Source organism: Styela clava, chromosome 1, assembly GCF_964204865.1.
Source record: "Styela clava chromosome 1, kaStyClav1.hap1.2, whole genome shotgun sequence".
Taxonomy (NCBI): Eukaryota; Metazoa; Chordata; class Ascidiacea; order Stolidobranchia; family Styelidae; genus Styela; species Styela clava.
Window position 1 is genome coordinate 10,320,685 of NC_135250.1, and position 27,436 is coordinate 10,348,120.

The 27,436-nt window shown below is 34.6% G+C and overlaps 2 protein-coding genes and 1 long non-coding RNA gene across 4 annotated transcripts; 1 reads left to right on the forward strand and 2 right to left on the reverse strand.

The window, feature by feature from the left end:
* Nucleotides 1-6,316: 6,316 nt before the first annotated feature.
* Nucleotides 6,317-13,344, reverse strand: LOC120347539 (nuclear receptor subfamily 0 group B member 2-like). 2 transcript variants are annotated; one of them, XM_078114551.1, is made up of 4 exons: nt 13,070-13,344; nt 11,089-11,902; nt 9,360-9,437; nt 6,317-7,366 (listed from the first exon to the last, which is right to left on the reverse strand). In XM_078114551.1, exons 1-4 carry the CDS (start codon nt 13,079-13,081, stop codon nt 7,203-7,205), a joined length of 1,068 nt encoding a protein of 355 aa, XP_077970677.1. In that variant the 5' UTR covers nt 13,082-13,344; the 3' UTR covers nt 6,317-7,202. The 2 variants fall into 2 exon arrangements, with proteins under 2 accessions (XP_077970677.1, XP_039273494.2); XM_039417560.2 differs by lacking the exon at nt 13,070-13,344 and having other exon boundaries at nt 11,089-12,086.
* Nucleotides 13,345-16,064: 2,720 nt separating this feature from the next.
* Nucleotides 16,065-18,788, forward strand: LOC120348360 (uncharacterized). The gene is made up of 3 exons (XR_005570210.2): nt 16,065-16,246; nt 17,285-17,443; nt 17,917-18,788. It is a non-coding gene; the product is annotated as an uncharacterized LOC120348360 (long non-coding RNA).
* Nucleotides 18,789-18,916: 128 nt separating this feature from the next.
* Nucleotides 18,917-26,169, reverse strand: LOC120348357 (pyruvate dehydrogenase E1 component subunit alpha, mitochondrial-like). Its single transcript, XM_039418477.2, has 11 exons — nt 26,009-26,169; nt 24,679-24,815; nt 24,144-24,237; nt 23,267-23,393; nt 23,003-23,094; nt 22,843-22,935; nt 21,731-21,804; nt 21,246-21,396; nt 20,480-20,547; nt 20,044-20,152; nt 18,917-19,528 (listed from the first exon to the last, which is right to left on the reverse strand). Exons 1-11 carry the CDS (start codon nt 26,057-26,059, stop codon nt 19,358-19,360), a joined length of 1,167 nt encoding a protein of 388 aa, XP_039274411.1. The 5' UTR covers nt 26,060-26,169; the 3' UTR covers nt 18,917-19,357.
* Nucleotides 26,170-27,436: the final 1,267 nt, after the last annotated feature.

Below are 27,436 nucleotides of genomic sequence, written 5' to 3' on the forward strand. Positions count from 1 at the left end.
ATATAAATGGAATATTTAATTGTAAATGTTAAAACAATATTTCATAAACAGCTACACGAGCGTTTGTTTTAATGTTTCTATATTTTGTCTAAACAAAGACTTGTGTTGTAAATTTCAGAAAACAATTCAGAAAAGTTTGCAGATCAAAATTCACATTCCAAAATACATGTATATAGTTTCTGCGGTGAGACGCTAGAAAATTAATATGAAAGTTAAAATGGGTGCCAAGCATAATTATTGGCGTAACATATTTTCCTCAAAAGCTTACGTACCCGAAATAGAAACGTGATCGAATTTATTATATAAAATATATAATATAATAAAATGCAAAAAAAAAAATTTTCTAATTTTGCTAAAAAAAATTTCAATTGATTATTTTATAATATTCTATTCGAAAAATTATTTTGTCGACGTTATTCACGTTTTTCACTCCGAACAGGAAAGACCCTCTGCATGCACCCACTGAATATATTGGTTCTTCGGTATTTGTTAATGACAGTTTTCAGGTGATTCAGTATCGTTATGCGATATGATGATTTATGGCATAGCAACAAAAAATGCTTATCGCTGAATCCGGACAAAAGTAACAAGATACTTTTCTCGGTAGCTAAACGATTACAATTGTACCAAAACAAGAGGTGAAAGAATTCCACAACATCATGACATTTTCTAAAGAGTTTATATCGTATTATTTTTTCGTTTCGCAGCATTTTTAAAAATCAGAAGTTTTTAAATCTACAATATTTTTACCATCAACGTGATTTAATGATATCAAATTCCGCAAAATGTGCGTGAATTCTGACACAAACGGCTAATTTCATTAATGAAAGAATAACTTTTCGATTATTCTAAACGTTTATTTTTTTTTTAATCAAACTTTTACGCTCTTTAATTCAAGATATCAAAATTTCTAATACAGGGAAAACCAATAAATTCATTGATTTTATTCGAAAACTGCTTTTACACTTAAAACTCGGTTTGTGTGTGGTTGTATTCAAAGGTTTCTGTAATCTGGGACTTCAATGAAAGAATAACTCTCTAAATATTCTGAACATTTTTTTTGATTTAAACTTTTACGCTCAATAATTCAAAAACTTTATTACACGCAGACTAAAAAACAGGTTTCTGGGACACTTTGCACAAAGTCATGTTCTCTGGAACAGTGGTTATAAATCTTTTTCAGTTCGGGAACCGGTAAAATTTCAAAACAAATTTTGCGGACCGGCGGACTTTTGAAATGAACCAAAAATTTCATGAACACAAAACATAATCAAAAGATTGTAATAACGACAAAGTAAGCGGTGCAAAGGAAGTCAATTTAATGAGAAATTTGCTGCTGTCTTTTTAATATTATACATGTTAAACGCGGTTCTAATGAAGTTTTTGCAAAGCGAAGTAGAGCGTTGACTACCACACGATTTTGTTAGCTTTGCGGGTTTTATTGCGTCGTTTGAAAAAATTTTGGCGTAAACACGGCACATCGGAAGCGGTTCTTTTTTGCTGCTGGGAGCAATAGTGAAACCTAGCCCCAAATACTTCTTATCATATACTGTATAAAAAAGCCCTTGCGTTTTTTGCGTGATTCATGTTAACATTGCTGCAAGGTCATTCCGGGGCATGTTTTTAAGTAGCAATCTTTGCCTCTGTTCTGTCAACACCACTAACTTGGCTTTCACCGATGAAAGAACGGGATAATACTTTGCTGTTTGTTTGCCTCCATTTTACTACCAAACATTGCTGAATTATAGGCCTACTGTCAAAATATGGATTCAGTCTCATGGTTCTCAATCAAATACCGTACTATGTGCTATGTAACTCCTCCGTTATGACGCTGGCCGCCGTTCAGGGCCTGAAATGGGCAGAGGACCTCCCACCAAGTTTGGTAAACTTTGGTTGTTAGACGAATACCGGTAATACAAATCAATGAACGTTTAAAAAAAAATTACGAAATTAATGGACATGCCGTCAATACCTTGTAATTTGCAATTTGCTTGTAATATATTAATATTGGAATATATTTGGCGGACCGGCAGCAGTCCGCGGACCAGCGGTTGAGTGCCACTGCTCTAGAAGATGTTCTAAATGACATGGGTTTTGTCTTTTTTAGCTCACATTGTACAGATATATTTATATCGCTTGTGCTATTGGAAAATTCTTAAATCATTTTGAATCTATTTTGTTCTCTCTGTGAAGTTCCTAAAAAGATAAAATCGTAGCCGTTGTTGTATGTGATCTACATGTCACCGTGTTATACGAAAACTTAAATCTAAACTTTCACTTACACATTTAGTTCAGTGGTGATTAGCGTTTCTATTGCCACTGAATGTGGATACCAAATTACGTCAGCACCGCTGAATCTTATCTTGCAATTCGTCTGAGCTACGATGCTACCATCTGACGACGCGCTTGTGTCTGCGCTCTCCTTTCGGGTATTTTCTGAGTTTAAGTAATCGGCTGTTAACGAATTCAGCCTTCATCCCGCAGGAGAAAATAGTAACGCACGCGAAAAACAAACTTCGTTGGGGTAATATAATTTGTTTGTAAAGATGAACAAAGGTAACAATCGACGAACTTGTTTGTCATAAAAATGAGAGAATACATACGGAATTCCGGTACTTTCATGTGCGCTTCGAAACGTAATTCAGCTTTATGTTAGAAAAAAGAATATATCTCATTGTCTCATATTTATAAATTTAATATTTGTTACCCTCACGCTGTGAATCCCAAAACAACAACTCGACATTGAGCGAGACCGACAGATGGCCAATACAACGTTACGTCCCAAATAAGATAAGGTAGATTTTAACAGTACTGTGACCATATTCTTGTAAAAGTGATTTGCCAAGTTGTTCCGGTATGCGCTAGCTAGACAATACGCCTTCGACTACAACGTCAGTCGGTGTTTATCTGTTTACTCTTTGGTGGTTTGATATCGGCAACCAGCAACGACCACGCAAAGTTACTGTAAATGATTATTTAAAAAATACTGTTCGTTTCTCGACGCCTCAATGACTACTTTTATCGTAGAGGACCCGTTTGATTTACAAAGAACTCGTCGATGTAGGTTTTTAAATGTTCTGAAAAGCGTTTGTTTTAGCTCTAGGAAAGCACTATAAAAAAAATCTTGTGTGTGCATTTTCATTGTGCTAGCATATTCCAAGGGTTACCAGTAAACAAATCCAATACCCAGAACACTGTAAATGTCATATTTACAAAATGATAAAATTACTGATTACTATTCAAACACTTGCGTTCATTTTCATAGACCGAATACCAATAATTTCGAGCAGTCTCTATGAGAAAAGTTTATTTATCAACATACTTAGGTGAAATTTGTTACTTGCTGGCTGCCACAATCTTCAATGGCATGTTGACATAGCCCACTCAACTTGCGCAGTAGATCACTTAACAATTCTACAATTTTTGGCAGTCACGGATTTTAAGTAAAAAAGCTTTTTTTTGTTGTTTTTTGTTTTTCCAATTGGATTACTATATTACTATATCAATTTCCGAACAGATGTCCGCAAAAATTAAACTAGAAGTTATTCAAAGGAAATCCTCTTTTTGATACTTTTTCTTCGTTTTTGTTTGTTTACAACATATATATATATATATATATACATGTCATTGCATATCAAATGATCGGCTCATTTCTAAAAAACATAGCAATTTCAAAGAAAGCCAGTTGTCGGATGAAGAAACCTTTGTTTTTAACTAAAATAATACTTCATAATGAACTCGTTAGAAACGTTCTCAAACTAGGATACAAAATAACTGTTTACATTGTGTGACAGGAACACGCGACATTCTTTCTAATCTACGATCGATATTCTATAATACCGTTAGATACCAGAATTATGTCCGATTTTCGACAATATTAAACTTGATTGACAGTATTATATTAGTTCAATTTTTCAAAGTCGGTAATGGGTGGGCGACTAATTTCACAAATGTGGGCATTGATTTCCGTTCAGAATAAATGATTTTTTTTTAGATGTTTCTTGCTTTCTTGACTGGATAACTTCGTGAAGATGGTTTTGTTCCGTGAAGCATAGTCTATTTATGACTTAGTTGATTGATTTAAACTTGGCAGTGGGCGATTACAAAATATAATGATAATATACGTTCAGCATAAATAAATATCTAAATAATAATTTATCCTCTGTTTGCGTCATCCTGGTCTGTAAAACAAAAACTAGCTATAAAACTCGACCATAAAACTATCAGTTACACTTTGAACTATTTAACTTGCTATTCAATCAGATAAAAAATTGATTTATGAGAATAATAGATAACAGTTTCTAAACTTTTACCGGTCAAATAATAAAAATGCTTTTAATGCGAAATACAGCAACGCAAGTCAATTCTTAAACATCTTCCCTATTGATATGCTAAACCTTTTTCAATCGTAAACATTTTTGAAGAGCCTATAAACTGCAAATTGCCACCTTCTCGTAAAACTTTGTCCCGGTGTCCCGGTAAGTCGACCATAAATCGTGTTTTTAGTGATTCATAATTGTAGTTCATTATGTGTGAACTGTTCTTAAATGTGAAAGTCAAACAAGTTTTAAAACAATTGGGTCCTCATTCATTTCAGCTCCATAGTCTTTCAATTTCATGCGCGTGGGCAGTGCTATTGTCAAAACAAATTACTTCACGCTAAGAACGTGACTGGTACAATGTTGAGAAGGATTTGAGATTAGGATCAAAATATTTGCCAAAATTGAGCTCTGTCAAACACATACGAAGAGTCTATACTATCAACGAAGCAACAACATAAGATAAACAGCGAAAGCCGGGACAATAATCTAAACTTACTTAAAAAGATAATCCAAGGAAATTGATGATTGGCAAATTGGCAAAAATTTCATATAGATATTTCGTGATGGATTCCAAAAAATATAAAAAAAACGGGTTCTCTTTAATATCGAACAGACTATCAACATGTACCCTTTTTTCAAAAAACGTGCCGAAAATAGATTGAATACAAAAATTTCGAAAGTCGAATATAACGCTAGCTGCCACCCATAAGCTGGGGTCTTCCAAAAAAGAAACAAGACCCGTTTCGCTGGTGACCCCGAGCCCGTGCGAACCCCTAAATTCCATTACTACTTAAAACCTCATCGCCAACAGTTTTGCACGATTTATCATAGGAACATAACAAAATTTTTGACTTGATGTACTCTTATTTAACAAAAGGCCACATTCTCCAGTAACCCTGGCCATTCAGATTGACAATGGCCATACAGAACAGAATGCGAAGGTCATTTGAAAAAAGCAAAAAATCACAACAAAATGCAAGTTCTGAAACAATTATAGTGGTTTGAATATTATTAGTCCTAACAGATCGTGCACTTGTTATATCTGCTGCACCGACTTTGAGGTATCAAATAACATATTTTCGTCCTCATGATGTCGCTGCGATACCGAAAGTTTTTCTCGAATAATCTGGAAGAATGATACCGGACTAAAATAAACACCTCTACAAATTTTGCCGCAATATTAATTATAATTTGAGATATTATTTTCGACATAATATGATTTCTTGTACTCCATGCATAGAGAAAAGAAGCTGTATTTAAAACAAATTTCTGGATAAAAACTTGATCGTAGTATAATATGCTAATCTTGATGTCTGATAGTTGAAAATTTAGATAAGGAATTTTGTTCTCATAAAGAAAGACTTCCCCAATGAGTTAAAGAAGAAATAGGAAAATTATAAAAGTACTCATATTATGTGTGACATTGACAACAACATAGAAACAAAATGATTTACATAGGCTCACCACATGTATAAAGATTTCTAAAATAGTTTATTTTTTACGAAGTATTCCACGTAATTGTTCATCGACACTACTATAGTATACGATTACCTGTTATGCTTTTTATATATATTACTGAAATTTACCGATTTCGGAATAGCTTACTCAATTTAATATATAGCCCGAGTGAGATGATCGTACCGCTTTGTGGAAAATTGTGGTTAATTTTGGGAATTAATACCGGTTTTGGCCGGTTCAAATTCAATACCTTATCAACCGCAATGAAGCTTGACACACCCATCGTTACCTAAATGTAACTGGACCATGATTCACAATTGGGTAATGATTAACAATTCGCGCTCTTGGTATAACAATTTACGTTATGATGGAGAATTGTTCATCTTAGTTTATCGGACGGACGATGAATTCATTCGGTAAATAAACCCAACAGCGACCGAAGGTTTGTTCACCTTTCTTGGGAACAAGACGAATGATCTAACAACAGCTTTGCAGTAGACTAATAAACACACATTGACAATCGTGATTCAATTTTATTTCATGAATAAAAATTTTGATAAAAGTACATCTAAAAAAAGCTATTTTTCAAAGATTCATTGAAAAATACGTCAACTTTTTCGTGAAACAAGTGAGTCCTAAATCTAAGACATGATTTTTTGAAAATCTTTCAATGCGGACCAATTCGCAATATAAGAAATGTTTACCATCCAATATCTTTCATTACATACATATATAAGATATATATATATACTACAAATTATTGTTTTTGCATGATTGTAAATAAAAATTGAGGCGTGATAAGCCCCTCGTTCGTTGATATAAATTGAAAAAAAAACAAGAAAAAAAACATACATAGGTAAAGTGTTTTCGTAAAGCAGTGTTGCTCTGTGTCATCTCATATACAGAAATAATCTTGAGATGTTTGTAAGCCATACATGCACCTCGCAGCAGCGGTGCATTCTGTTTATGGCCCATTCCTAACCCAAGTTGAAAGTTCGAAATATTTTCTGAGTGGGGAGGAATTAATTTTATGTTTTTATGACGTGAAAACTACAAAAATTTTGTAAGCAAATTCACCTATTTCATTGATAAATTTACACATGAATTTATAACATTACATAAATTCATATAGTCAATGTCAGGCCAATCCACATATTTAAATTGCTTTCTACTTCCTTTTATGCTTGTGATTACTTGAGGCCTTCGTTTCAAAGCTTCATCTGAGAGAGATAAAGTCAGTATTGTTCCAGCGCTTTTGTGCAGTTTCACGGCAAACACATTACGTCACAATAGTTGATAACAACATCGTCTTGAGAATAACAGCATGCTCTACGTTTCAGAGCGTTTGTCGAACTTTACGTGCAGGACTTCAAGTGTGCATACGAGTAAACCCGTTTGTGAATAAACGAAAACAGCAAACATCTACGATATCAAGATATCTGGACAGCAGTTATGAGAGCGAAAGAACAACTCAGCAATTGCATGTGTTTTGATACTTCTCAGTGCCGGAAGACCAAGTAATATTTGTGCAAGACGCATTTGCTGGTGATGTTCTGCGTCAAATGGCGATGAATTCACTCTCTCGCCTGAAATGACAAAAAAAATCTCATCACGCAAGATTTATATATATAAAAAATCGTTAAGAATACTAATGTGGCAGAGTTTCCAGAGCAAATTTTTAGTTAATTCTAGTCGAAAAGAATTTGTGATTTGAAACATTGTCAAGAGAGAACATAACTTTTGTGCGAAGCGTCCTAGATTACTGGAACGTTCGGGTACAAGCATACATAAATAGAAGTCCAAGTGTAAAAAGAATTTGCTTCATTGGAGTAAATATAAAAAATTCTGGAGTTTCGTTTTTGGTCATCGTGCATTTGTGCAAGACAAGCATAAACGACCGTGTTGATAACTTTTTTGATTTTATTCGCGAAAAAATCAATTTAATTTCTGATAGCGTGAGTAAAAGTTATTCGACACTCTCAAGTATTAAACCAGAACGTTTTGAACTTTATTTGAGGTTTCGTCGAGTTTCCTGTTTCTTTCATTGTGTTAAGTTTTATTATTATACTCTGATGGAACTCTCTGATATCGGAATAAAATCTGTTCAAGTTCAGAATATCTCAAATCGATTTCGCTTTTTGCCAATCCAAGTCCCTTTTTTGTTCAAGTTTACGGCGTTTGAAATTTGAATACCTTCATTTTAGTGCTAATTATTTTGTTATTATTGCAAATTGCGCTATATCGATAGATTGCTCCAAGCAAGTTCACGAGAGCTTACTCAGTTCACGGTTCTGGTGATATGGGCAAAATCACATGCTGAGATCTTAAATTTGAAAATAAATTTCTAACTAAATAAATGTTATCAGATCAAGATAGTGTTGTAACAGTAGCATGAAAAAAAATGTTTGACTATGATCACAGTAAATGACGTTCCGTTTTCTTCTCTTTCTGTTCTATCACTTAATTTTTTTATTGAAATATTGATTATTCATTTTTTCATATTGCTGTAATCAGTAGAAATATTTCTAACTTCTGTACCACCCAAAGACAAAAACAAAAAGAATCAAGTAATAAAGATGTGACTCTAACTCCGTTTAATAACAAACATAGTGAGTCTTGCGTAACAGAAAATAAAAAGGTTACGACCTTTCTTATTTGCCTAATTCCTGGAATTTGATCACGCGGAGAAAAGTTTGTTTGCTATGGGTGCTTTACTGGCTTCTATTAATTGCTAAAAACGACAAAAGAAAGGGACATAGACAATACCTAACCGGAACGGAGGAACTGGAAACTTAGACCATGAGAAATAGTTTTGATTTAATTTTAGCACAATTACTGAAACCAACTAAAATTTAATTTAACAAGGTTTGAAAACCATCGATCTAACTGATAAATATTTAGTATCATAAATGAGGCTCATCGATGAACATCTGTTTGGATAAGGTTATATTTAGAACACTTGAGTTTCCATATCTTCAAAATGATATATTTATTAAACTTTAAAATGAAAACTCAGCTGAACCAAGGCACGTGTGTGCTGGCTGACACAAACGTCACGAATATTTATTGTGTCATCACCAAGCTGTCAGTCACATAATCGTCGCACTGGTTCACACTAGGACGCATTTGATACAATCGTCCATGATTGGTGCAAGCCAAGAATCAAATTCTCAACTCATAAACCATCGGTATTGTTTCAAGGTCACCTCTCTGTGAGCGGCGTTTGTCAATATATGATGTTTACCTAATAACTATATATCAAGTGATGACTGCGTAAATATCACGAAGAAGTTTTTTGACCCAGTAACCCCTCTTGAACGTTCGAAATGTAAAAATCGATTTACAAAATATGAAAATATTGCTTTCAAGGAAAAAATCTTTCACACAAGTGTCGAATCATTTCATCATATCATCGAGTTTTTAATAAAAACGTGTAATAACTTGTCCACATTCGACTGGGAACGCATTGTTTGCATTGGTATTGTAGGAAAAGTTCACAACATTTGTTCATTTTTATGATTTCAAATTTCTGAAAATATAAAATGATTGTACCGCACGACATTGATAATAATATCTAACCTCTATATTCGGCGAGGGCATGCATTGCTTCAACTTGTAACGAGGCAATGGTATCTCGGTCCTTTAATCCAACTACATCTGAAAAAGATGACGATTCAATTTTATTGGCTCTATCTATTGGTGGACTCAGAGTCAATTTTTGGAAATAAAAATACCAATCACCAAGATGTAGGCTACAGTTTTCATTTCTTTTTTTATCATGGTAGGCTACATCGTTTTTCACTGAATTATAATTTTTAAACTTTATTTGTGATTAAAAAAATTGAATTTAAGCCGAAACTGGTCTCTAAGTCCGGTTATGATTGATATAATTTCTTTGACAGCTGCTTTTAATTTTATTAGATAACAAATACTTAAATCTAAGATTTTGGTATATATTGAAAATGTCATATCATTTGAGTCCAAAATTTTTATTTTAAACATAAGAAAGTATAATTAATTTTTGACTGCATGATGTTTGCAATAGAACTCCATATTTGACTCCACGTCGGCTATAAAAAACAAGTCTCTACCGCTCTGATTTTTTATTTTGAAATAAGAATAAGCTTTGAGTTGTGCTTTTATGAATAGACCTCTCTACCCTGTTGTTTGACCCCAATGCCCTTATTTAACCTTGAACATTTATCCGGTAAATATTTGTTCCAATTGAACGGGATGACTCAGTGATATTAAACAAATTAATTATTAAATACAAACAACCACAACTTTTGTAACCTCTTCAACCAGAAACTACGTCAGGGTAAAATAAAAAATACCCTGCAAATACGTATTGCAAATTTTCCATGATAGTATAAATTAACAATATTATAGTCCTTATAAAATCCCTGTTCGAAACTTAACGCTGTCAAAAATATGCAGTTGACGACTATTTGTCTTTCATCGTACGCTAAGAAGAAATACACTTTAACGATTTATGAGAAAAAAACTTTATCACTCTTTTGTGCTATAATAAAACAATTCCAAAATGAGGTTTATCAGTTTTGATAAGAAAAATTAGCTAATTCTATCAAATACTGTAATTTAAATTCGAATTTCCATGTCGTTCCTAAATAGACATCCGTATCTTGACGAACAATATGTGAAAACTCAATGAAGTGGCACTTAATAATTTTTGGATGCTTACGCCAGTTGACGTTTCATCAAACATCGTTTTTCTTGTTTATTTCCGTACATATGACCAATCAGCAATAAGTTTACGGGGCGTAACAATTGCTACTTGTGCAGCCGCTCAGACTTTTTTATTATGCAGACGAATTTTTAAGTATAGTTGTACACATTGGCTCGTTTTCATAGATTTACCTGCTATTTGTCTTTTTTAGTTGTGTTTCAACAACTTGGGTATGAATCAAATATCCTAGTGGTCTTTTGTTTTCCGAGGATTTTCGTTTAATTTTAACAACCAAAAAGTAGTTCCAAAGATCTGCTATGGACTATCTTGAAAATTAGCTATCAGTACTTTCGAATGACAGTCGGTTATATATTTTGATTCAAAATGATGGGCTCGGATTTTGTAAGTGACAATTCGCCAGAACTCGCTCAAAGTCGGAATCTACAATGGTTACGTGTATAGGTAGGTGGTGCAAGGATTGGGAAAACACGCATTAACATAACTATTCGGATATAATACCGCTCACATTGATTTTCTGGGAAAAGTTTATTTTATGTAAATGATACACATTACATTTAAAAAGGTTCAAGTACAGAAGGACTAAAACAGTTGTAAATTTACCTGGATTAAATAAGACGGTTCCCATGAAATATGCATATTCTACAGCTGAAAGTTGCAGTTCCGTGAAACGTTTAATGAAACTTTTCAGCTTGTCAGCTTCGTCAACTTTTATTGATTCTCCTTCATTGAATGAAACATCTTTAGATGTTTGAACCGTAGCAGGCACAGAAATTTCGTACCGAATAACACCAAACGATACTTGTTCCTGAGCCATTCCGACAATGAACAGCTCTGCCCAGCAGTTGGAGAAAAGAAGCTCTTGGTCGTGAGTTCCAAGGTTTTTAAAAGACTCTAAACTTTTTACAAAGCTTATTGTTTTTTCAAGAATTTCGGCAGAATTTTTGTGCGTTTCAGCTGCGTTTTGTAGGCCTACACATCGACGAGTCATAGTTGATCTGTTGCTTATATATGGCAACTGTGTGACGGGTTGTGTGTTAGGACACGGTGAGGTCTTTGGCCTCAGTTCGTGATGGGGTTTGTTTAGTAGGCTAAATAAAATTGAATCTTCTTTTTCTGGTTTTGGAGTAGAGCCACTACAACCACTACAATCACGGGCGTCTGTCACTTGAGAATAGGTCTCAACTGGAACTCCTGTACCGGTGTTAATTGGGAGCGATGGTACGCGCTGTTGTCCTGCGTTTCGGCGGGAATATCCCATCATGTCTGTCATCAAATACGGTGAATTCTGGACCGCCAGGCTATCAGTAACAACACTGATATACGGTTGGTAAAGTCCTGTTGAATTTATGCTGTATGGCGAAAGTTCAGATGGGAATACATCGAATGCTTTTGGTGGTACTTGACGACGTGGACCCTGTATACCAAAGCTATTTATAGGTACCAGAAGCATAGTCTGCTGCCCCTCGTCAAATGATTTGAAGATATAGATGCAAGTAGGCTGAAGACTCAATTAGGATAAAACTAGCAGTGTTGTAAACAGATAACAGGACAATTACTAATACAACTTATAGTAAAGTTTGAGCAAACAGTCTAAAAAATTAAATCATATGTACAAAATGGTAATACCGTATTTTCCAAGCAACCTTCAAAAAAGGTTTGGCCAGCAAAATTTGTCCTCTACATTTACCGTTACAAGTCACTCATACCAGCCTAGTGAGCAAATTTGCTATTTGCCCAATAGGCATGTTTGCTCACTGAATATTTGAATCTATATTTAGAGCGCAAAAAAAACGATATAACGATTTTACAGATTTTTCATTCAAGATTTATATTGTTTACCCCATGCTCCAAAGCAATCGTATTATAATATTGGCGATTCGAATCTTTCCCTCGACAAGAATCAGTAAATTATAATTCAGTACTGGTTTATATGATATATAATTATATACCAAAGTAACCCGTTTAATTTTGTCTTTCAAATGTGTAGGCTCCTGAACGAAAGAGCTTTGCTGAGAACTCTGAACCTAGGCATAATAGGATAACAATTCTGTATTTGTATACTTATCAAGACTATAGCAAATTATTCCTTTGGCCCATTACATTTTTTACCATTCTCGAAACATTTTTCTAACGTTACTAGTTAGACAACCATAACGTTATGCTGTTGTCAAGTATTGTATTGGCCACCACAGTGCCGAAAAACTCGTTACTGATTTTCAGTAAGACATGCCTCTATTTAATATACATATATAACCATCTCTTAGACAAATATTGGTGTGAGGTATACCCATAGGAAACGGCTGAGATGTATGTCATCAGTAAACGTAACGACGAAAAAAGAGAATACACAACGATGGCGACCTCGACCCGAGGCTGTTATGCACATAAAGAAACGGGGTTAGTATAGCGAGCTTATTCTCGTTAATATTTTACAAAGGTGAGTCGAGGGTTTCGACTAGAATATCAACTACTTTCGCTAATAATGACGACTTGATTTCCAAATAAAATTGTTCTAAAATTAGGACTATATCGCTGTACGATGTTAAGTGATCTGCTTTCTCAGTAACAACAAATTACTCACAGTCATCGACATCCTCTGATATGGTCTCCGAATTCAGTTTCCATTCCTGGTGATGTAATGTGCTTATACCGTGTTTTCCCGAAAATAAGACAGGGTCTTACTTCAATTTTCTTCCGAAAAATATCACTAGGGCTTATTTTCGGGGATATCTTATATTTTCATTTATTAAAACAAAATTACAAAGTAGAGAATCACGAGATTTTTAAATATATATATATATACAAAACAATGAAACCGATATCCATTAATCTATAAATAACACGTTTTTATTCAACATAACTGCAAAACATAAATTATCAATCATTTAAAACGTGTACGAGAGATTTCTTGCTGTCGACTAGGTCACGGTGGTTAAAACCCAGGCCCGCGGGCCGCATGGCCATTATCTGTGACCCGCGTCGCTTTTGCTGCAGGGTAATCGAAAATCGCATGTGGTGTTGTTTTGTCATAAAAATAACCAGAAAATCTTGTTACATCACTAATGTCACTGAATCGATTAGTGTCACGGCTAGCTGAAGCAACTAGCGAAGTTGAATAGTGTCCAAATTGTTCACTGGCTTTCTATATTTTTGGTTGAGAATATATTTCAACAGTTATTATAACTAAATTTTAATGTTATGGCCTGAGAATATAACTCTTTCCTGTGATGTTTTGCAACCAGCCTAAACAGTATTACAAAAATGCTTCTAATATGTTAGAAAATTTGGTAATTACTCTTCTGTACCTTACATTCGGTAAAATATGTTAATCAATCATTCAGCAGTTATGGCAAACATAGTCTAAAACGCCATTTTGCTATCATGTGAGCAAATTTTCAAATTTTACTTTGAGAACCCCATCGATATTCAAGAGCACTTACATTTGCGGGAGCACTTTCTCCGTTGTGAAGAGTTCGAAATCTTACATTATATGTAGATAAATGTTTCAATGATTTTTCTGGCGTATTTTGCATGTTTTAGCTTGATAAATGACACACAATGATCAATTGTTTGCACAATAAAAGTGTTTGTTTTGTATTGTCCTATTTACCTATTTCTGACACTATTGTGGCCCGCGAACAATGCAAAAAAAAATTTGTGGCCCGCGAAGGCAACAACCTTGGACCACCCTGAACTAGGTCTTATTTTAAGAGGAGGGCTTATTTTTGGGGAAACACGTTAGACTCTTTCAAATCGTTTTTGCATTATAGACTAAATAGAGTAGTGGTTACAGTTTTGTCATTTGGTGGGGCGAAGACTTTTAAGGCGGTTAGACAATTTTTAGCGAAAAATGTTATTTACCTATAAATACATTACAAAAGTATATATGTAAATTTCAGTAGCAAGGAATTCTGGGCCCCTTGTCGTGGTTTGCACATAGTATAAAGGCATCATAGTACCTATAATAGCTTTAATTAAAGAAGTATATAAAAATTGGTAAGAATCACAAACTTTTATTTCAATATACAAATGAATCTCGTGTACCTTCCACCCAGTCGGGGAATGAAACTTCTTTTGCACTTTCTTTTTTTTTTAACTCCGATGTCAATAATATGTATGATTTATTAGTCACCTATAGATAGACCAACTGAAACTATTTCTAAAAATACTTTTTAGCAAAAAACAATACTCTTTTATTTTACCATCAAGAGCTTTTCATGAGTTCTTGTGGTTAGATATAAGATGAAGCCTATAGTCGTGCAGTAACTAGACCACATTTCCCGCTTTGAGGACATAATGAGCATATATGGCGCGCCGTTATGGCATACAGAAATTTCGTTTCGATTTTATGTCAACGTGCTACAGTTGGCGTTGTCCTTTGCTAACCAAACCCACAATATGGCCAGACATACACAGGCCTAGTACTCCTTACTCCCTTTTTGATTGTATATTGAATTAGTGCGTTATTTGGCACCCTCGTGGAAACGTGTTTAAGGCAAAACTAGGTATTTAACAAAAAAGCAGGGGCCACAGGCGTTGAGAGTTTTGGAAAGGAGAGCATGGATAATGGGAGTTTGAGAATTATTGTACAAGATCATCCATTTCACTAATTGCTTAACTTCAATGAAAAAAGTAACTTGCTTTGGTCTAAGAAATAATGAACTTCAATAAAAGTCACAACACTGTTACTGTTTCTATATCTGATCTTAATTACAGTTTTATTTGCTTTATGAGCATAAATAGGTACAGATATTTTTATTGAAATTTCTGGGAATTCCGTATGTCAGAAGTAGGATTGTGGTTTGTGTAAGGTGGCAATTTTCACACAAGATCGCAGCGACGCGTCCGTTAGTGGTTCATAATTGTCTTGCGGTTAAACTATCCGAAAAATACATTCAAAATTAGATTTTTAACGCGTGGGTTCTGCGACACTGTAACCTACAAAGGTTAATTATATATATATATCCAAGTTTTAAGCATCGCGCAATACGATTTTGTCACAATGTGTGTTATGGGTTCATTTGCAAAGATTACAAATATGTTTGGAAGCAATAATCTACAATTGCTGGTGGCGTTTCTACTATTTACGACAAGTTATGTAACAGGTAGGTAAGTCTACGAGTGTACTGTTCTATCTCACTATGCAGGGCTACTCAACTGGCGGTCCGAATCCAGACCTTTCGATTATTTGATTCGTACCGCACCTAATTCTTTATTTTCGATTATTAGCCCAATTTTGAAGTTTCCTTCTATAGTTTTGAGTAATATGAAAAGAACTATAACACCATAATAAACAATCTTGATTATCTAATAATCATTATCCGGCCGAGGAAGCGCGCGTTTCAGGATGCCGAAATATAATTCCTGGAAAGACCGGACCCAAATAATTTTGAAGTTTTTTATGCGGGGATTTTTGGTGGAAATAGTTGAGTAGCCTTGCGCTATAGTATAAAATGTTTAGTTTGCCTTGAATTGAAACTATTGCTGCATAGTGAGTCACATGTATTTTAATTTCTTATCTCTGTAGTAATTAGTGCTCATTGTCAGGTAAGGTGAGTATGTAGTTAACACTTTTATTTGGTTATCAGGATGTCATACAAAAACGAAAGACAGCAAGGGAAAGGAGCCACACGAGAATTGGGACAAAACTAAAGGAAAATTTACAACTAAAACAGCACACAACTTACAAAAAGTTAAATTGTCATATATGTCAGCGAAATCAAAAACAATAAAATTAGATTTTTGTATGGAAGATGCTGTAAGTATTCAATCCCAACGATCTAATATTCTAGTTGTTATGATAATTGTAACTTAAATGTGAGCTTTATCCAACAAATTTGAATTTGTGCGGTAACAATTGGGCCAAATGTAGAATACCAATGTTCATAGTAGCATAATAGACTCGAAAAACATAAATTTCTGTCATAATAAAAAAATTTCTGTTTAAAAACATCACATTTTGTAGTTTTGTCTTGTGCGATTATGCAAGGAATGTACTACTATTTGCGAGGCATAAATAAATTAACATAGATACAAATCGTTGTATATTGGCCAATCATTATATCTGGTCTTGTATGTTTTTTTTTGTGTTATATATATATATATATATATTACCCGCGCACTCTCACTCAGCTGACATACCAGTTGATGTGTAGTAAACTTATGAGTAAAATTTTGGGACTTCCTGAAGTATGTGCACCAAGATGGCGCACAACCTGAACATGGTATGTGTAACAGGTTAGGGTTCAGGTTATGCGACATCTTGGTGCACATTTTATGGGAGTACCATTCTCGGATGACGTAATGTACAATATACAAATCAATTCTGAAAAACACCCATTACATCATTCGATTTGAAATCAATCATGAAATTCACCATTAAATTTGCGGTTATTTAGAATTATGGTTACATTAAAAAACTTTAAATTGATACGAACCTGTGTAATTATCTTTTTATTAAATCGTTTTGATTAAATTTTGTTTCGCTTTTTGTAATAATATATACTTAGGACTGGTATTTAATTATTAATTTAAATTGAACAAAGTGGGAGGCGCAAAGGCGGTAACCGCCTTTGGAAACATATGTAGTAATTTAGTGAGCAGTTGCTTGATCCATCACGTAGGCCTACGTGAAGAAATACGTTATATATATATACTGGATTTTATTGCTGTGCACGGAGTCTAATTAAACAACCATAAACGGATAAGAGGATTCGGAAGCATCCACAATGCGACCTTTCTTGTTTGTTTTTATCTAAAAACAACTTAGATTTATTTTTTCTTTCGTTACCATAAGGTTAAAAAAGAACAATGGCTCAAAAAATATTTGATGAAAAGGAAAGAGTTTATGAAATTAATGGCAAAAGGTGGAGATTTGCACTACACCAAATTTTTATCGGTGGTTTCAAGAACTTGGGAATGCAGGAAGTATCGATCATCATGCAGTAGATTCAAGGTATATTGTCAGTACCATAGTCGGCTAGCGTTACTGTGTGTTAAAAGACAACCGTTCATGGGAAAAAAGGTTCCAATTTACTCAATTAAAAATGTATAACATATAATATTGTTGACGTAGAATGATAATGTCGCCAACGCCGTATTCACGTTTTAACAATAGGCTACTCTGAGACATTATAATCCTCGACCGCTCAAAAGCGAATTAAAAATTAGAACCTTGGATTGTCAACGCTTGATCATCAGCTTTGGTTACACGCGTCTTCCCTTCCCCAGTAAAACTGTACTCTTATTTTCTTCGTATTTTGCAAGCAAATTTTTACTAGTTCAAAAAAAAAACTTGACCATACCTACCTTATTCAAATTTATTCGTCCATATTTGGCCGATTTCAGTCCCAACTTGGGCGTTTAATTTGGGCAATTGAAGCCATAAGAAATATGTAACAACGTTACCCACTAACATTCTTTTTGTAGAAATGCATTTATCAGAACAACAAAGGAAAAAGAAATAAATAAGCAAGAAGACTTCAAAACATTGCATTTAATGTTATAATTTGAATAACTTTGCGGCGATCGTTGCTAATATGGCGGCGTGAAGAATCGGAGACAATGCAGCTTCAAGATGCTATTTTATAGAAACGCTGATTACTTTTTCGGTTTTATACATACTACTTTTTCAATACAATGCCATTGCAGTATTGTACCCTATTTGAAAATTTATAATCGTATGTGACCGCTCTTTAACTTGCTTCAAAGAACAGCGTACTCGCGGGAATGCCTGGTCGAAGGAGGTCGTAGTTTCTACACCTCGTGGCTCAAAAAAAACAGGTTAAAATGCGAATTTATACTCGAGAATGTGAAGTGGGTCACTTTTCTATCCATATGCGTGCTTTAAAATTATTTGAAACAAAATATGATGCATGATGGGAAGTAGAGCCTTCTTAAGAAGTTGTTGAATAGCGCAAATCTATAGCGAAGGAATAGAAATTTCCTGGTGTATTGTAATCAGTATTGTAGAATGCATGATGGGAAATATAACGTTTTTGTAAAGTTGTTGAACAGTGCAAATCTATATTTAAGGGATTGAAATTCCCTAGAACAACATATAGCGCGAGATGAGAAAATTAACTGAAGGTAGCTCATCAATTGTAAAATCAGGTTTACAATGTTCAGGGTGTCCAAAAAGTTCCGCCCGATTTCATAGCATTACCAATTGCATTTTTGAATAAATTTTGTTGTATGACTATGATAAATGGGGACTACAACATTCAACATCTATAACATCCAATTAGAAACAGGTCGACTATAAATCTTTTTTAAAATTAAAAAAAAAATAACATTTGATTATAAAGACTTTATAATCGGGCGAAAACTTTTTGGACACCGTTATATCTCTACATTTGCTGAATGATATACGAACGGAACGCCCGCCCTATCCAAAAACTCCTCATAAAAAACAAAAATAAATCACAACTTATACATTATAGAGTGTATTGTTGGCATTGGGGCCACTGCAAAGTTTTCTTTCCAAAGGAGAAAAAACAATACGTTCATTAAATCTTAGAGTATCAAAGAAGAAATCACATTGTTAAAACTTGACTGGAAGTAGTCAATTAAGCCATGGCCATGTACCATGGCCCATGGTACAATATTAAATTTTTATGCGAAGACTTGAAAACTTTTACGTATATTGATATCCACTGGTTATTGTGTATCGTGTTTGTGAACATGAAATGTAAAATTTAAATTAATTTGGATCTACATTAATCATGGGCCATCTATAAACATGCTTGACAATGACCCAATTTCTGTGTAGCCATTTCTTGGGAATTGGGTTTTATAGTTTGGCAATATTTTTATGGTAAAATAACTTAAATATAGTATGATTAATAAAATTCTAAGTTGTCGGGCACAGTTACATGTTTGGGAGATTGAGTACTTTTTCAAAGTTGTTAGTGGAGCGCATGGGGATAGGAACATCCGTTTTGTAAACGTCGCTACCGAGTTGATCCATGTCTGGTTCCGTAGAAGCAAGCGCTAAAGCAGTTTCCTCTTCAACGTGTTGTTTGATCTCTTTATCAATTGTCTGTACACATAACAAAATTAAAATTTAACACACAGCAGGTAAACTTTGAAGCCATCTGGAATTATGGCAGCAATGGTGAACTAACAGCTTGGCGGTGTGGCGCATCGTGCCAAGCGTTAGGAATACGCTCGCCTCCACACCTCTGATTACCTTGCGCGGGATCGATTCCTTTGCAAGGATAGTTATGTGCAAGAGGATTGCCATCTAGTCCATGCTTCCAAAAACAAATAACTGGCTAACTAATCCCATACCCGACTGGAAACCGGACGAGAAGCCGTGGTTCGTCATATGATTAAGCCCTCTTATCGACTTTCCTCTGCCCGGGATAAATATTAAAATCCTATCATATCCTACATTGAACTCTAAATAACGAACAGGCAGTGCGAGATATTTATGTTAATATGCTAGCTAGATTGGGCTGAAAAGAATTGGTGGAATTCAGGAGAATAGGTAGCGTTCAAAAGAGAAACCTTAACAACTAAATAAAGCAGGGAAAATCATTCCAGAAAACTCACTTTAATTTCGTCCATGGTAACTAATTCAGCTTTGATCATTTTTTCTCTGAAACTTGTGATTGGATCAAGTTTACTTCGAACTTCTTTTACTTCATCTCTTGTTCGATAACTAAAATCAAGTGTATTCCTTGATTATATAATCATATAATTAAATGCATTTTGCACCAAAAATACCCAAAGTAACTAGATTTGATATTTTGCAATTTATACATTAAGCACTATACACAGGGCTTACGCCAATATTATCAGTGGCAACTTTAAAAATTCTTGAAATTTGGGTAAATGGGATATACGAGAAAAAACTGTTACAATTTTGCAGTTGAGTGAATATACTTCTGTTACTGTACTCCTAGATCATCGGCTATGGAGACATTGGCGACATCCATCACCACTAATCTATATCTTCAACCAAAGTGCCATAGTTTTATTCACATACCTCGTTCCTGGGTCACTCATACTGTGTCCGTGATATCTGTATGTTGCCAGTTCCATTAATATAGGACCCTGTGAACCCAAGAGATAAAAATCAATAAACCAGTAAACAGCTGAATGCACCCATGACATTACATAGACCAGTGTTTTCCAACCAACCTTTGGGTCGCAACCCAAAACTGGGTCACTTTAAAAATTTTCTTGGGTCGCTTGTTTTATCAACATAATTAAAGTCACTGATTTCATTTTTTGGTAAATTTCAATTGTTTATTCTATATTTACATTGAAGTGTTGTTCAATAGTGATTGTATATGTGGCAAGCATTAAAAAGTAAGAACATGACAACATCTATTTTAAGTATGGCCATGCCACAATTTCGATAACTCGCTTGTGCCAAACAATCACAGCGTTTTCAGTAAAAAGGAATGTTCATATCAGTAATTTAATTGTGCGAATATATGAAAGGTTGCAAAAATTACTTTTCAAAAAATTTGGGTCGCTTGAAATAAAAGGTTGGAAACCACTGACATAGACTATAGTACACACACACAACAAACCAACCACCTCAGAATGTAATTTTGTGTTTAATCCACAAAAAAATCGACTTAGATTAGATTCCCACAGTCTATTATTCATAACCAGTAATGGTTATGCTCTGTTGTGTAATAAAATCATTTACAATATTATAATGTCCCAATATACTTGCATATCCATATTAATATATTGGCATAGGTCTAAGATAGAATACTTGAAACCCCCAAAGTACATACGTTTTCGACTGCGTATTCTCTGGCAAATTTAGTTGCTTCTCTGACTGCTAAAATATCCATTCCATCCACCTTAATACCAGGCACGTAATCTCCTCTTGTGTAGTATTCGGTACTTGCGCTTGCTCTCTCCACAGCCGTTCCCATCCCGTACCTACATTAAACAAAGTATAAGTGGAAAGTAGTTGGAAAAACCATATTGAGAAATTCAGAATAATGAATATTATATGAATTTTTACATGATAGCCAAGCTTTTATTCACAGTTTTTGAGTATGGTCGAACAACTGCTTGCATAGGCAAGGAAAGGTAGATAGGCTAGTGTTTCAAGTGACCCAACTGATAATAACTAGTTGAGCTTGAGAACTTTGCATTATATATAGATCAGTAATCACTGTTCCACTTTTAAAAATACCATATTATAAGAACACCATTATTTGAATATGATAGTTTGCAGGTATAAAATTATCAGTTAAATCTCCATACATACTTGTTATTTTCACAGACATATATTACAGGGAGATTCCATAATTTTGACATATTGAAAGCTTCAAACACTTGACCCTAAAATAAATAAAAAACATTGCCTAAACATAATCAACTAAGGCAGGGGTTCTCAACCTTTTTTCTGTTAAGTACCCCCCGAGTCACGAAACAATCAACGCGAACCCCCGGTAATCAGACACTGAACAAAATTGTGATATATTGAATAACAATTTGTTGCAACACCAATTCATTGACCATATCTAACTAAATTAAATCATCTTGCTGATATTATTGCCCTTATCGTTTGCCTAACTAATGAATTCTTAAAATCTCTCCCAAGTTTCAATAAGCATGATAACTTCTCCAATGCTCGCAGCATGCTGTCTTTAGAGATTTCACAGTTTGTACCTAAAGCCTTGAATTTCACATTGTTGTGTCACAATCACAACAACGCAAGATCAGGGAAAATCTACGTTTCAATTGACGTCTAGTTTCAATGGGCATTTTCCTCTAGTAGTAATGAAGGGTACTAAAAAAATAGCAACATACAAAAGCTCGACTGTCATTCAAGTACCCCCGAAAATCTTCTCGTGAACCCCTGGAGGTTCGCGAACCCCAGGTTGAGAACCCCTGAACTAAGGTAAACAAACTGTGCATTAATATAAGAAGTAACTAGAAAATAAAAGTAAAAATTATGAAGATCTGATACAAATAGCTGAAAATAGAATTACATTTACTACTACTACAATCTGCTATACCTATATATCATTAATCTTGTACAGTTGACTAAAGGCCAGCTGGGCCTGCTATCTGATCTACATACCAATTAACCAGGATGATTATTTCACAAAGTTTGAATGCATTTTCCAGAGTGACCCAACAAAAACAAAACACATAAACTTCTTAATTACTTCTACGACAATTGAAAAAATTTATTTACCTACTCAAACTGCTGTTTGTGTAGGATTGTATCCAAAAGTTACAGTATTCTAGGACGCTTTACACAAAAGTTCTATCTAGATTAGAATATGTTCCAATTGACCCGAGTTTTGTTTTTGGATCATCCTGCTCATTTCAACCTTATTTACTCATGTAATAAAAGCATCATTTACCCACCTGATTGGCTGCACCATCACCATAACATGTTACACAAATCCCACCATCTTCTTTATATTTGTGAGCAAGTGCAATACCAGCACCAAGAGGTACCTAAAACATTTTAATCAATTTGTTAGAGTTTGAATACTCTCAATTAAAGTAAAATGTCTTTTCTTACCTGTGCACCGACAATTCCATTTCCGCCATAAAAGTTATAGTTATACATGTGCATAGATCCACCTTTTCCCTTCGCACAACCATGTCTTCTCCCTATAAAAATTATCGAAAATTAAAATAACCAGAAGTCCAGAAATGGAAATATTTAACTATAACGATAGATTTTAATCCATCAGTTCATGTATTCAGTTGCAACTCTTTTATTATTATTCACATCACTTCCAAGTAACACCTTGAAGAATATAGAAACAGAATATATCCATACCGAATAGTTCAGCAAGGACTTGAGATACTGAGATTCCTCGAACATGCACCCAGCCATGAGCACGATAGGCTGTTATAACGTCATCGGTTGGCTTTATTGCGCTTTCAATTCCAACACAGCATGCTTCCTGGATAAATAGGGAACAAATTTTTACAGGTCAAAGGAATGAACCCACTACTACCGTATGTGAAAACAAATATGCCATCCATAGCAAGGAAATGTCTATTAGGAGGACAGCAATGGTCAAGCAATTAAAGAATGAGAAAAGTGCTTCGATATCGCACATTGCACAGCTCGGGTCAGGTTCAAATCCCACACCAGGGTGTAAGAAATTGGGTAGGCAATGCCGAAACGAAAAAATTCAGTTCGTTCAAATAATAGAAGCTCCTTACAAATCAGTGACTGCTTGTATAAGGCCTTGTTTGGAGTGAAAGACATAAACAAGTGTCGTATAAAAAAGAACACCAATTCAGTCTAGATGCGTGAGTGATAATCACTTGAATATTTTCTGTAAGATCCACCAGAAATACCCCCGCATGATGATGAATCCATTGTTCCTCGTAAACCACTAAACCATTGGAACTTCATTTTTAAAAGCTGTATTGGCTTTAAATTGGAAGTTTTACACACAATTCAAATTTTACTGCTCTGGTCTTACTAATTTATTAGATTAGTCTTTTTTATCTATTTCAAAGACTTGCAAAAAACTCTTTTGAATCTAAAAGTAAGTCTCTCTCTGGTGGTAAGCCAAGTTCGAGTTGAGGAGTTGACTCAAAATCCAATTCAAGTTACTGACACGAATCTGAGTACAATGAACTTCTCAGATCTACAACAATATTATATTATATGTCTTAGTGCCTGATATAATGTTTGATACCTGGCCATCATATAAATGACAGAATCCACGAATGACTTTTTGCTTATACAATTGATCAGCTTTAAGTTCCATGCGCCGTATAGTTTGCATTTGTCTGAATTAAAAAAATAGAGAGTTTAATGAAAAGAAGAAAAAAATTTGCTTATTAATTCAACAGTAATGAAAATGTTAAAACATTATCAAAAACCAAATTCATAAAATCCTAATAAGTCTACCATACAACAAATAAGCATTGTGTGAAGTTTCAAGAGAGGCCATATTTTTGTGTGTCACAAGAAATACGGTAGTTCAAATTAAGAAGAGGTGAGATAGGATTCAAATATTTATCCAGACGAGGGGGGAAAGTCGATAAGATGGCCTAATCACATGGCAAACCCTGGTCTCTGGTGCAATTACCAGTCCATGACAGGTGTGGGATTAGCCAGTATTTTGTTTTCCGATGCATGAACTTAATGGTACAGGAAGCCTTTATAATTTTTCTTTGAATACATTTATAAATGTTTTATCATTAATGTACATTTAACTCTCTACTAACTTATAATATTTCAAGGCATCATCCCTAGTGATATGTGCTTCTGTGGAAGGACCAGTCTCAAGTTTGTGTAGGTCGAATGGTTTGACTGATAAGGTTGCTTCACTTGCATAGCGGTGAGAACAGCAAAATATTCCTTGCTGGAAATATAAATATATTTCTTTTGAACCCACCAGTCATCAAATAAATTCCCTAAGCTCTGGATCGAGTTGTAAGTGCAATGGTAACCAACATAGTGTACACAAATTTATAAATATTTAGACCTGTTTTTACAAAAACAATTCCTATGCTGCACCTGACTTCAGACTGACTTATAGGCTACAAACAGACAATGGCTGTATAGCAGAGATTCTCAAACTTTCTGAAGGCTTTCAGCACTTATGGCTCTTTGTTTATCATTCCAGTGGTATTTATAGTGTTAATTTAGCTGGTAGATTTTAAAGATTTTAGAGTTTTCTTGTCAAGTGAAAAGTTTTTCGCCTAGCATTGTTGCCACCCCGCAGGCACCCCGCCCTAAAGCCATAGTTGAGAGTCAAAACCAGACATCGAAATATCAAGTTAAGTCGGGAGTCTCCACAAATTCTAAAATACGAGTCCCAAACAGAATCGAACCAGTAAACTGCGTAGCTACAAATTTGATTAGAGTCGCTTATGTTCTTATCCACAAGTCAAGTCTAAAATTTCATTATGAACAGTACTGCAGTAAGCTGATAAATACGAGTCATATCGATATTATGAGTTACATCTCACGTTAAACCAACATCAAATAGAAAGTCACACTAAGGTTTAATCGTGTATTGACAACATTCAATTTCGCATCATGATGGCATATTTTAAATTATTGCTCATCAAGTAAATTTTCGATGTTTGAATACAAGTTTAATCTAGTTCTGCAGTAATTCTAGTTCTGGTAATTTGCACAGAAATTTTTTTGTTATTTTAAAGACTTGCACTAAATTATCTTCGAACCACAACTTTTTCGTTAAAATGACTCGATGTTTGCAAAAAAATGAGTGAGTAACAAAGTATATTGTGACAATGAGTATATGTTTAGTAACTATATTTTTATTTCTGTGATTTATAAACAATAAAACAGGTTATCAAATAATCTAATGTTATAAAAAATAATGATTACCGAATCGAGATGGGAAACAAATAAGGCTGTACTGCAGTAAGGTCCCAAATATACCTACAACAGTAGTCTACAGTTCGAAATTGACCTAACCAAATCTGCAAATTTACAACTAGGCCTACAAGAAATAAGAAATGGCTACATGCAGACATGAGTCACGGAACTATGGGTTTCCTAAGTTTACACCAACGACTAACATACCTGTATCTTTCCGAGCTTTAGTAGCGCATTGTAACCTTTATGGAGAGCCATGTAGACAAATTTAGGAGAGTCGAAACACGAAGGACCGTAAACACAAAAACCAAAGCGATCGCTCGGCAACCTGTCCAATAATTTTTCTTCCAGCTACCAAGTCTTCACTTTTTGGGGTGTAGGGAGTCTATAAATAACCAAATAGACTATCTGGATTCCAGATAAAAGTCATAGTCACAGTTAGTCGTTTTTCAGTATGCTTATGAATAATTGACAATTAGAATGAATAAATGCATTAGCGGATGTTATAAGATAGTAAAAATCCACTCGGGTTGCTTTATTTTTTAAGATACTGATTTCTATAGTAATTTGTTTGTTAATTATTTATTTGGTATTGAAGCTCAATATATATGTAGGAAGCATCACGTAAAAACCTGGCGGCATCTATTTTGCATGCTCATGGCTGACAAACCCACCTTTCTCATTTCTGGGATGATTAAATGTTGGGTGAAAATGATTGTTTCATATTAGTTATGTAATTTTGCGACCATAAATTTTTAAATTGGGGTCGCTTGAAAAAAAAGGCTGTGAGTCACTGTTACAGACAGGGAACAAGTACAAAGTCATGCTGATCAAAATCGCGAATGTAAATGCGGATCCACGAATAGCATCTCGGAGGAAGGGATTCTGTGGAAGCGCCAAGAGCTTTGATACGGTGTCAATTGCTGGGAGTTTGGTAACGACAAGAGTGGCAGTTTTTATTTTATAGCTGGTTGGGTTCCAGTATGGGTTCATGCTTAATAAAAAAAGCACTAATAAAGGCATTAATGTATGTTATAAGACATGACACTAGTACAAATGCTGATCAAAAATTAGGCCGAGTTTTGATTCCCCGCATACTTGTTAGGACTATAATAGGGGCTTGGTGTAGAAGTCAAGACGCCCCGAAAATTTGTTCGCATTCTCTAGCGTTCCAATATGGTGACAAATTCTGTAGAAGACAGATTAAAAACCCATCTTGATTTATGCAATAGTTGAACCGGTATGTTAGTCGTTGAGTTGAACTGAATATTGTTTTATTGCAACGACTAGGCTTGTGGTGATAGGAAAAGTTAGCCTCCGTAAATATGTACCGCAGCGCAAAACTTGTTTAGAATTAGTCTCATTAATTAAAATCTTGAATACTTGTAGTGACATGCAAGAGCGTAGCCAGTGCCCATTTTTTTGTTATGAAGGGAGAATTTGAACTAGCGGTGGTATTGTGTCTGCGATATCACTTCTCCATCGTTCATTGATATACTCAATTTGTTTATATCAACTCTTTTGTGGCGCCCCTATCCTTATGCTATATACAATCCTAGATATTTGGTCATCAGATGTCAGCATCAACTCTGAGATACAGTATTTGTTTAATTTAATCGAATTTGTATAACCCGA